The 12991-nt window shown below is 35.6% G+C and overlaps 1 protein-coding gene across 3 annotated transcripts in view; it reads right to left on the reverse strand.

The window, feature by feature from the left end:
• The window catches only part of FSTL5 (follistatin like 5), a 377325-nt gene that overhangs the window by 56479 nt on the left and 307855 nt on the right, over window positions 1-12991 (reverse strand). For all 3 annotated transcript variants that reach the window (XM_059470972.1, XM_059470973.1, XM_059470970.1), the window contains 3 exons: window positions 11096-11216; window positions 4272-4433; window positions 2245-2379 (listed from right to left, as the gene is read on the reverse strand). In XM_059470972.1, the coding sequence (XP_059326955.1) occupies window positions 2245-2379; window positions 4272-4433; window positions 11096-11216 (418 nt within the window). The remainder of the gene's footprint in view (window positions 1-2244; window positions 2380-4271; window positions 4434-11095; window positions 11217-12991) is intronic.

The following is a 12991-nucleotide window of genomic DNA, read 5'->3' on the forward strand; positions in this document are numbered from 1 at the left end:
TAATCCCTAATTTAATGTATGAAGAAGAGTTTTGGAGGAAATATAAAAACAAACAGAAAAGAGTTAATAATGAGGCCCTTCCACTTCTGATAGCAGCTCTCCAATGCTAGCAACTCCTCCTTGCAAAGAAATTTCTTTAAAAAACAGCAGCAGCTTTTTAAACTGCATCTATAAAAATGTGTACCTGTTGTAATTTGTTCATGTAGTTGTGACAATGATTTTGAGAGTCAGTGCTTTTTTCATTAGTATGTACCTTATTTTTCTTGCATGTACCAAAATGAGATTCTGAACAAATTGGAGTTTAACATGTAAATATCTGCTACACCTAAATTTGAATGCTATAATTATACATATTTGGATTTTATGAGTATTTACACATGGATCAATTCTTGCGAAACCATTTTCAAACACCAAGGAACATAATGGTAAAATGCTTCCCTTCAACATACAACACAGAACTTGCAGAGTAAATCATTTTTATAGGAAGGAAAATGACTATATCTTTTGGATGAACTGTCTTAGAAATAGTTTGTTTTATATTCTGTCTTCCTTCATTTACATCTTTCATGACACCAATGGTCATTCTCACAACTTACTGCTAGTAGATATTAAAGCATTTGTTACAAACTGTGTTCACTGTATGGCATGTGATTTTACAAATCCTGCTAAGGTAGCAGATCTAAAATTATTACATCATATTACAGGTCCTGAAAAAGTGTTCTGCATTGTTGTGGATATCCATACATATTCCCAGCAGATCAGATCTGCAGAACTGGACTGACTTAACTAAACTTAAATTGACTTACTTAACTGAAACACTAGCAAACTGGCTAGTTTGCTACAAATAATTTGTTTTTAAGGCCAAACAAGATGTATATAACAACCTAACACATATATAACCAACTAGAGTTCATCAGGGTCTTGAAATTTGGCAACTTTCACAATATTTTTCACACAGTGCAATAGGCAAATGGAAGTGGCCAAGCTACTTCACATTACCAGAAACTCTGCATGATCAAATAACTTATTTATTCTCAGGTGTCTTCCCAAAAATATCTGAGCATTAATTTTCATGACACTTAAAAAAATCCATGTTAAGGCGTTTGAAAAATTACAGTTATAATTAGTCTTACTTAAAGCAGCTAAGTAAAGATATCAACATTTAGATTATAAAATTTTCCTACATGGAAGATTTCCTCTAAAATATTTCAAACATAGCAAACCTATATGTAACTGAACTCAATGTCCTGCGGCTTGTGTCAGGCAGACTTGCTACTAATTCTGCCACTGGTACCCTGCTGAGTACTTGACACTGCTGAATATGCTTTCAAATGAACAGGAATGTCTTAAGTTAATGCAATCACACTCAGTAGTAAGATAACTATCATTTTACTGGATGTATTTCTAATAAGTATGTAGTGTTCATTAAAAGAAGAGATTAAAAAAAAAAAAAAAACAAACGGACAAAGCCAACTAATCAAACCAAACAAAAAAATGGGTGAAATACAAACTCAGGAATGGATTTTTCTAAGCAAAGTGAGGTAAGAGGAAAAAAAATATTGTTAGACAAAAAAATACTGTTAGACAAAGAATAGGAAAACAGGGTTTATAAATCCCACTACCATTTAACAGAGGATAAAGAATACTGCTTCTTAGTAGTGATATTGATTTCTTTGGCACATTCAACTCCCAAAATGGAAGTGAATATGCTCATTATTCCTCCACAGGCACAAGGCAGCATGGGCAGGCTGGAACTGCTCTGGACATGCTGGGCACTTCAGCAGGTGAGATCAAGCCATGTGATTACTGTCACATCATGAGGCTGATTTTGAATCTTGGTGTGTGTCAAGAACAGACAGGAAGGAAAGGTCTTCCTCCCACACCCCATCAACTACTGGAAAACACATTAATAGTTGCCATATACAGACATCCCTTTTCTTTTTCCCTTCACATTCCCTTTGTCAGCAACCCATCTCTCACAAGGGAACTACCAAAAATTTACAAGCAATGTAAAAAATATATTGGTTCACACAATGAATCAGAGATTTCATTTTACTTCTAAATGTACTGCAGATTGCGCACTCTGCCTTCAGTGACTCTTGGATACCATTAATTGAACTTTATTTTTTTAAATCAGCTATCTGCACAAACTCATTTTAATTTATTTAACGTTTCATAGTTTTAATACTGATTAAATGTTTGAGTGTGGGCGACATGTATTTTTCTACTTCTCACAATACTTACGAGTCTTTCGAGCAGAATCTTCCACAAAAAGAGAAGAAATATCCTCATCCACCCCTGCTTCATTCTTTGCAATGCAAGTGTAAGCTCCTGTATCTTCATAGCGCACATTGCTGATGTGAACCTCGCTGCCGTTTGCTGAGAGGAGAGGAAACAATCAACATGCAGACACGCTAGTGCTTTCAGATTATAAATTCAGAAGGGCTTCTCTGCTTACCCTAATTAAACCATTTTCATTCCTGAGTTCATAACTTGGAGGCATGCCAAATTAGTCCAAAGGTATTCAACTGGCTAGTGAATTACATGCACTATTTCATCTCACAGTTATTCAGAGTGCCTCAGTTGATTTTGTACTTCAGAGACAAATATCAATCTGAGGTTTTATATATATTTAAGTTACTATTTTTTTTAAAGTCAGGTAAATATTAGGTTTTTATTATGTTGCATCTCTTTACTAGACACCATAATTTCCTTCACACAAAATAACCCAAGGAATACAACTGGCCAAACATCCAATGTAAATAAAAATTTTAATTTGTTGTTCCTAACCAGAGGCACCTAGTTAGTTTTGGTTTTGTGTGACTGCAGTGTAACAACAGAAAAACAGGTGCATTGAAATTTTTCACTTACATCAATGTAGAAGCCTCTGGAAACCTCAGGAATTTTATTTCAGATTGTGTAGGAATGTCAACAAACAATCCAGGTTTCACGGGCAAAGGTCTTTTAAATAATGTGATGTGAATAATTGTGTGAACAATGTCTCTTTGAATTTTTAGTGTATTTGTTCAGCTGTAAGAACTATAAAAAACCAAGCTTTGTAGATATCCTAAAGTATGGACTAAAAGCGGCATTGTCTTATGGGGTAGCATCCTTCTAGCTTGAAGCAAGTGCACAGATAGTTTAAATCAGAAAAAAACTCTGGGAAAATTTAATGAGATTTTCAAAATTTTATTTCAAATAATTCCATGCTAGAAAATTGAGTTAAATCTATTTTGCTTACAGATTAATCCTTTGAATTTATTTGTCATAAATATATGGAACAGAGACAAAGGTGAAAAAAAAATTCCTCAAATCCCTACAGGAGAAACTAAGAGAATGTTGCAATGGAAGAGAAGGCCATCACTTTCTACTCATAGTGGAAAGTGTTTCTGCAAGGCAATTGTTCACTAATACCCAAGAGAGTTGTACATGAAAGAACAGGGGACTGTGACACCTGCAGGGGGAAGTAACACTTCAGAGAAGCATTGCCCTATCTATCCCACTGCTTCTCACAGTGCAGGCTGAGTGCTGTCCTGTCTTAACTACACATCCTGGTTTTGTTGATGAGTGAGAGAAAGTTTTGAAGGGAACACAAGCAGCAGGAGATTTTTTTTTTCTCCTACAGCTATCAAAAATTACCAGAAAGACTGAAGCATGGAGATCTTATGCTGAACATGTCCACTGATTTTGCTGAGCCCTGAAGATTAATGGAAATGAACTGGTGCTAAAGGAAAGACTTTCCTTTAGTTTCCACTGGGGTTTTTTTGGTTTGGGTTTGGTTTTTTTTTTCCAGGCTTTTGGGGTTTGAGAGGTTTGGGTATTTTGGGAGGGGAGGTAGGGCTTGTGTGTGTGTATGCAATGTCTTTGCTCTCCCACAGAAGTCTGCTGATACTCTTCAGTAAAGAGCACATCCATTTCAGGTATTTCTCCTCTAGTCCCTTCTACTATCAGGTCCTCAAATCTTACAAGATTCAGTTCTGATTGGGACTATGCCTTGCACTGCCTGCTCCACTCAGATACTGCACATTTTCAAACAGACAAGAGCTCATTGGAATTTACTGGTAATCCTGCCAGTAAGCACAATCATTCTAACAAAGAGAAAGCAGAAAGACGTGTCTTGGGGAGTAACTGGAAGAAACTGCATCTTTTGAAATGTTTTAGCTTAGACTTCAAGCCTTTGTTAAAACTATGGAAGAAGAGCAGTTAGTATGGAAATGATGCACAGATAAAACATTAGCAAGATGTAGAAAACAATAAATGCATTCCTTTACCTTGAAGAGTTAGTTGTTTGGACAACTTTGGAGTGATATCAATTCCATTCTTCAGCCAACCCAGCTGCGGGTTGGGAATACCTTCAGCGTGGCACCGAAGGCTAGCTGTCACACCTGGCTCCCTCGCCTGGCTCTCTGGATAGACTCGGATAACTGGTGGAACTGAATACAGAAAACAATTATAATTTAGTGAAGAACATTATTTTCATTTTAAGAAAAATAACAACAACCATTTTAAGAAAAATAAAAATTCAGAAGATCCCTGCAGCTATATATAACTACATACAGACATGGTATTCATCAGATATTCAGTGACATTCAATGCAGAATTCTGTCTCAGAAAATTTATGAAGCAAACAAAATATTCTGTGAGAAAAACCTCTTCACTGTGGTATCAAAGAAAAAAGCCTCAATTCTTCAATAGTTGGTGGTTGAGTATTAAGATTTTGATTTTTCCTTAGATTTCTTTATAAAATATGACTAATGTACAATTAGCGAGTCGTGATATGTTGTAAAGAGATTTTAATTGCCCTGTTTCACAAATCTTAACATTTCATCTCCACCTTTCCCCTCTTTCCAAAACACCTAGTAACAATCCCTTCTACATGCAAAAAACGTGTTCAGGTTTATAATTCTTTATACATGTTCAGACAGGACCTTCTGTACCCATGATACCACCTTCCTTCTTTACCATATGGACACTTCACTAGCTTATGTTCAACCTGATTTCCCTCTGAAGTCCTTTCTTGCCAAGATGCATTCCACTAGGTGGTCTCCGGGATATACTGGTGCACCAGGATTGTTTTTCCCTGGGTGCAGGACTCTTGCACTTCTCTTTGAAATTCCTAAATTCCTGCTGCTTCATTTCTCCATCCTGTCAAACAAACAGCAGCATGACCCTGTAGTCTATCAGCCACTCCTCTCAATTTGGTGCCATCTAAAAAACTGTTGAAGGTAGAACTCTGCTCCATTTATTCAGATCATTAATTAAGATTTTAAGACATACATCCTTCTGGACAAAATGTCCACACAGCTGAATAACTGTGTTACATGATGGGTGAACAACTAGCTCATGGGTCAGGAACAGAGTTACAGTGAATGGGGTAACATCTGGCTGGGATCCAGTCATTAGTGGGGTTCCACAGGGCTTAATCCTCAGTCCAGTTCTCTTCTAAATGTTCATTAAAGACTTGGACACAGCACAAGACCTGAAGGAATACTAAGTAACTTTGCTGACAACACCAAACTGGGAAAAGCTATTAACTCCCTCAAGGACAGAGAAGTCCTGCAGAGGGACCTCAACAAATTAGAGAGATGGGAAATCACCAATTGTAAGGGAAAATGCCAGATTCTGCACCTGGGGCACCTACAAGCAGGGGCAACCCTGGTTGGTTGTACAAACTGGAGAATGAGGTGCTGGAGAGCAGTGCTGTGGAAAGAAACCTGGGGGTCCTGGCTGATGGCAAGTTGAACATGAGTCAGCAACTCATGAGACAAGTTGCTTGAGGTTGTTTCTAACAATAAAAAAATATTAACTGTAATAAGATTAAGGAAGTGTATTTCCCATTCGCCAAAGTTTTGTTTAATGCAGCTCTACAAGTGTGGAATACTTAGGTTGTCACAAAACACAGCTGGGTAGAGGAGAAGTATCAGTTGATAATGAAAGATAACAAGATCAAAAATTAACTGTGTCTACTTTGGCATGAGATTAAACATTTTCAAATCCTATTCAACTATTTACAAGAGATGTCTCAGCATGCTGTCCCATTAGATCATAGAAATGCCTTACATTTCTGCATTGCAAGAAATGCATAAATCTACCTTATCTCAGATAGGATGCAAAAATCAGTAGGTTTCAGAGATATTTTAAACCCAGTTAGAGAGAACAGTCTTTTCTACATAACCCCAATATGTAAATTGCAAAAATGTAATATAATAACATGGGAGAGGGTTAAAAATTAGATAATATGGCTTTTAGTTTCTTAGACTACCAGCTGAGAGGAAGAGCACATAAATATCAGAGATTTAAGGTTTCTATTGATTTTCTGGAAAGGACTTTGCTTTCATGGACGTGGATCTTAATTTTTCATCTCAAGCCTGACTTTGCCACTCCTATTTCCCCTCAATTTCTTCCCTCTTTAATCTCCTCTTGCATAGCACCATGTGCTCCATACTGAGACCTTGCCTTCCCCACTGTGCTCTTCAGAATGGGCCCTGCTTGACTGCACATTCACTGGTTTGAATATTTTTGTCACCTCAGCTCCCAGCCTTGCTCTGCCACACTTCCTAAAATCCAATTTTCATGTCTGCCTGTTCAGCATTTCTTGACACAAGGTCCTTTGGGCGGCCCACCTCATGTTGTAGATTTCCCACTGCAGCAAAGCCAAATGCCTTATTCTTCCACCTTGTCTCTGGAAAAGCAAGGACCTCCACTTCCTTAGAGACTGGACTGCCATCACTGAACACTCTCAAGCATCTCAGCAACAGAAACAACTTTCAGGACCAATAGCAAGGCACTGCAATTAGTTGTGTTCTGACTACATACACCAGGATATTTCTATTCGCTTTCTGTGTCAGTGAAATACTCTAATTGCATAAAAGACTTATGGGTATTTAACTACCTCACCTGGACAGACTTCTATTGAGAACATGTGAAGAGAATTTTTTTAACAGTTCAATTTCAAAGAATTTTCACTGACAGGAAAGAGGAATGTATTAGTTTTATTTGGGCAAAAGGCATGCAATATTTCTAATGCAATATTATTGCTAAAAAAGTTTTTGAAAATATTATAACTGAAATCCAACTCTTCCTAAACCAACAAATAAAATCTCACCCTGCATGACAAAATGTTATTGTTGCTAAATTAACTACTTAAGGGTTGTTAGGAGATATGAAAGGGAGGATCTGCTCAGGTGAAAATATATCTGAGTTTTCTTTTACCATCCCTTATTTCTATAGTAGATCCTGTTCCCTTTAGCACTGTTTTTCCAGGAACAGAGGTTCTTGCATGACAATAGGGTTTATTTTTTGACATGTTTTTCCTCTATTTGCTGCCATTTTCCTCTTTCCTCACCAACTCTGTCTGACAGGTTTATGCAACTAGAAATGTTTTTCAAGCCTTGTTTTGCATTATAATTTTTATTTCATGTTACCCTGAAGACTATTTGTAATATTCCACTAAGAAAGAACTGTGCCACTGAGGCATGCTGCAGACAACTGAAATGTAAATGGAGTTGTGGGCTCAGTCTAAAAAGTTAATTCGATGTGACAAATTCAATGTAAAGTCTTTGGGGTTTGTTTGAATCAGGTTTTTGTCTGTCTGTTTTGTTTTGCTGGTTTTTGTTTGGGTTTTTGGTGTAGCTGACCAAAACAAACAAACAAATAAATAAATATCACCAGAAATAAAATTTAAAGTACATAATTAATGTGACTGTTCACACTGATTTTCAAAGAGATATGTTCTAGGACCTTCAGCTAAAAAAAACGTTAAAAGGAGGAGATCATAACATAGGTTAAAAAGGGAGGGGAGACACCGCATGTTTGTATCTAGTAAAGTACAACACACAATTGAGTGAATTCTATATCCCTTATCTTTCAATTCAAATAGCAATGTGACTGTTGGTTCCAAATATAGTGAATATGTTACTATTCAATAGCTCTAGCACTTGCTATAAAACCTCTTGAGCATTATTTCAGTTGGGTCTCACGGGGGAGGGAAGTGAGAAAATAGTCTATTCCAGCTGTCTTGAATGCATGTGTTTAAAAAAGAAACAGGGGATAGCTATAGTGAACTAGGTTCTTCTATTGATATATATATATATATATATATATATATATATATATATATATATATATATATATATATAATATAAAAGAACTCTTGCTTAAGCTTAGATACTTTGGAAAAACAAAGCTGGCAAACAATTCTTCAGACACTACACGTTCCCTGCTTACATCTGGCTGAGGCACTGGGCTCTTCATTCTGTACCTTAATGTATCAGAACTGCTGATCTTATTTAAGTATCACTGACATTTTAGAAGAAAAATAAAGATCAAACTGATAGACTCAAGTTCATTTAATCATATAGCCCCAGAGTCATATAATCTCAAAACTGTATACACGGAAAGTCGTAAAAATTATTATTATAAATACTAATAATTAAGACTGAGTCATGAAAGAGTTACTTCTTCTTGATCATAATTTTTATTTTGGTTTTGTTTTTAGTTTATATGAAAAGGCTTAAAATATCAACCTATAGGGTTGCTCACAATATTTACCATATTATTTGTATAAGAGTAGACTCATTATTTCACCATAAAACAAGTCTTTTACAGTGCTCATTAATGTATTTTTAAGACTCCAAAGGAAGCTCATTATTCTTTATTACTGTGCCAGATAATTCAAAACTAAAAATATCTTAGATTTTTATCTTAAAAGTAAATCAGATTTATATCTATAATAATTGCATACTAGCCTAAAATATGTGATTTCTTTTTCCTAAAAATATATAGGTATACATAAATGGAAACCAAGAAAGAACTTAAAATCTAATTACATTGTTTTCACTGAACCTTCACATTAAATCGTTGTGCTCAACGTAGTCTCATTATCCCATTAACCTTTTGACTGTCTCTCCAGTTAATACAAGTATCATTATATTAATTAGTCATTATCACAGCTACAAGTACTGACCATCATGCCTGTGCTTAAGAAGCTTATTCCTTAGAAGTACAAATCTAAAGTGTGGAAGAGCTGTTCATTTGACCTTTAATCTCAGTAGATTTAACTCAATTTATCCACAACACACAGAGCAAATAATCCTATTGCTCAAAAGGTCTCCTTTTCCTGTTTCTTGCTGCCCAAAATATCAACATCCAAAATAATTTAGGAAGGTACCACTCCAGTGCCAGCTTTTGCAATGGCAGCTATCTGAGGCTTACAGTGGTTTCCAGATGAAAAACCTATTTCCTGTCAGACACATTATCACTAGAAAAACCTACATTTGCCCTCCTTCACCTCTCTCAAATTGCTTCTTGATTTTCTAGTCTTGCAGAAAACCTTCTTCAACTTGAGCGGAGTTTTGCCTCATTATGCGCTGAACTGAGACAAACATGAATTCAAGAATATTTTAACTCTTGCTATGCACCTCTCGGGGATTATTTACACATTGGGATTGGCCAGGAATGTGTTGATAAGAATATAATTTTGTGAATAATTTAGGGTAAACCAAACCCCATAAAACAGAGGAGGATGTTGGTCAAGAACTCACTAACGTGTTCAGCTTGCCAAGAACTCTGCTATGTCTTCAGGAATTAAAATATTAATAAACTGCACATCAGACTTCACACTAGTTTAGCCAGTAATTGATATCTGGCTTTTTAAATGACAGAAAATAATCCCAGAAGAAAAATTTGGAGGAAAATATGTTGATGCCATTTTCCCATTACCTTGGGGACAACACTCTATGTACAAGATGTTGTGGTTCAAGAGGGCAAGAAACTAGGGAAAAAAAGTTGAAATATATGGATAGAGAAATATTACAAGCCAGCTTCCTGACAAACATAACAGCAAAGACAAAATGTTTATAAAACCGCAAACAAGCACTAAGTGTCAAATGGATTTAAAATGTGAAGATATTAAGAACAGAAAAGGGGAGAAAGGCTATTAAAAGAAGAAAAATCAAATTAAAAGCCAAAATAATTTTGGGAGCTGTATTTCATATGGATATACATGAAAGATAAGAATAAAAGAAAATATTTCAGCATTCTCAGATGTTAAAAAAAGTCAGCCAAATAAGGGCTTATGCAACTGATTAACAGCTAACAAAACAAAGAATGATGGTAACAGCAGTGGCCAGGAAACTAAGCCTAGAGTATGCCTCAGGAGAGAAATACAGCCTCTTAATGCAAAGTAAATTTGGAGAAGATTGAGGTCAAACATGATTCTGGATAGGATTAAACAACAACATGGAATGACAAACACTGGTAGTTTACAGCAGAAAGGGAATCTTAAGAGTCAAAGAAAATTTGAATTGAAATAACCTGAAAGCACTCTCAGGAAAAAAAAAAAAAGTCACTAAACCTCAGAGATGATAAAGCAGACCCTTCATCAGAGGAAAAGAATCCCTTAAAATACTTTAGGAAATAAATTGCATATAAGAAAAAAGAGAGGGTACATCAGCTTGAGAGAAGGTAAAGGCCTGTCTTCAGGGCACCAGTAACAAAGCAGTTAAGTTTTGTCCAATACAGAATTCAATGAAGTGTTACCTGGAACTCGAACAGATGTAGGAAAATGTAAAGATCAAGTTTTAAAACCCAGGTGTCTCAAGCTAATCTACTAAAATCATGGGTAGATTTCAATAACCTAAATGTGAATTTAGAAGCCTACATCAATTACAAAACCTTCAGGGAAGTGCATTCTATTAATCTTATATTCAACAAAACATTCTTAACACAAGAAACTTACACATTTATTTTTCTCAGCATGTTCCCCAGGTTACTAAATTAATACTAGAACCTACTTCATCTGTGTGTCTATTTATATATAAACCACTTCTGTTCTGCGTAACATCCGAGGTGCAAAGCAAGTCCTCTGGACTATCTTTACACCTTTTAATAGTTCTTATTCTATGGAAGCAATAAGTTTAAATTATTGTGTTTCATTATTTTTAAGGTTATTTGAAGGAGATCAATGAAGAAAAAATCATATATATTTTTCTATTAAGATGTAACACAATACAAAAAAATGTAGGAAAGAAACAACTGATCTGCTTAACAAAATTCAGGTTTCTTATGACTTGATAATTAGAACATTTTTCCTTACCAGTCACTTGGAGAATATGAGTTTGATAGAGCTTATCATACCCCTCAGCATAGCAGGTATAATTTCCCATATGAGTTGTGGTAACCTTAGTGATGTACAGGGACCCATCATCTCCAAAATCCTACCAGGAAAGATTAAAAACAAGGTTATCATAATTAAACCCACATCTCTACAGTAATTACGCTCATCATCTCAGCAACAAAGCTGTGATGCAAATATCAGACATCACACATCACAAATATTAAACCAGCATATCTGACAGTAATCTGAAATTCAAATATTTTACTTGTGAATGGTGGAGTTGTTTAATCTTGCTACATATATTGTGACTGTAAAAGAAAATACAACTTTTATTTTAACAACTAGATAAACTCAGCAGAAGCAATATGTTTACTTAGCTATGACTGTAATTTGCAGAAGAAAAGCTGTTGAGAATTGCATAATTGCATCCAAGCAGAGAGAAAAAATCTATGCAAAAATTAACAAGTTAAATGACATCCTGTGGAAGTGTTGTGATCCTTTGTAATGAGCAGACATGACAAAAAAAAAAAAAAAAATCTCGTTTTTCTTCAATTCTTCTCATTAGATTCACTGATACATTACAGAAGCACTACCGCTGTAAACTGATTTCAGGGATCTGGGATTCCTGAAAGGAAATGTTTGTGATCAAGACTGAGGCAAAAGAGGTTTTTAGTATATTATCATCTAGTTCTTCTTTTGGCACTAGGTCCCATGCCAGCTCAGCAAAAGGTCCATATTTTCTCCTTTCTTTTGCTGCTGATATAGTCCTGAAACTCTGTAGACCTTCAAATATCTGGAGCAGATCCAATTCTGGGATGGCTTCATCTTTTCTTATCTGCACATTCAAATAGAGTCTCCAGGTTCTTCCTGGGTCACCTGTCATTCTTTACACTTTTTTCTTTTTATTTGAGTTATATCTAAAGCTCCTTGTTCATTAATACAGACTTCTTGCTGCTTTTAATTTACCGTTCATTGTGAAAGCCTGTTCTTGAGCATAGAGGAGGTCATCCTTGAAAACCAACCATCTCTCTCAGACCCCTTTTATTTTCAGCATGATCTTCTATGGAATTCTTCTAAGCACATCCTTGAACAGGCTGAAGTCTCCTTTCCTGAAGTCCTTTGTTATATTGCTTTTTGCCCTGCTGTTTCCTCTTAGGCTCTTTGACTCAGCCATCTCATGGTCACTGTAGCCAAGGTTGTCCTCACCTTCATTTCCTCAACCAGTTCTTCCTTATTTTTTACTTCACAAACTTTGTAACCTTCTCTATAAAGTCCTCAAATCCATGAAGACTTTATCAAAAGCTTGCAAAACCAAAAACTTCAGCTACAATACCTCAGTCACTGTAAATTGCAGGGTAAAAGAACTTTAACAGAAAATATTACTATGCGCTGCCTTATTCTTACATTCTGTCCTTTGGATGTTAAAAATGAGAAATAATGGGCTACATTAACCTCTGGTTCATTATGACTATTCTTGCATTCTTCCATAATCTCACCTACAACTTTTCCAACTTATTGGGATTTATTTTTTTCAGTTCTCACTTTCCAGTTTTTATTCTTACTCAGAGAACACAAGAAAACTGAAATCTCTATGAAATTCGTTTTAATTTCTCAGTTTTCTTTCTTTAAATACACTCAAGATATTATTCAAAAAACATGTGTCTCTCTGTACTTCTTCATTCAAAGATGTGTGGGCAGCTAAATTTCACATTTCACAACTCCATGCTTCCAATGGTTCTGCTAGTTGTACCTTGGGAGAACAAAACAACACGCCTGAAAAATAAACCCACCTGGTAATACTATCAATAATTGACTTCCTCAAGATAACTACGTTTCTATATGAGCACTTTGGTTAAACAGAAAATATTTCTGGCA

This window comes from Ammospiza nelsoni, chromosome 4 (assembly GCF_027579445.1).
Source record: "Ammospiza nelsoni isolate bAmmNel1 chromosome 4, bAmmNel1.pri, whole genome shotgun sequence".
Classification (NCBI taxonomy): domain Eukaryota; kingdom Metazoa; phylum Chordata; class Aves; order Passeriformes; family Passerellidae; genus Ammospiza; species Ammospiza nelsoni.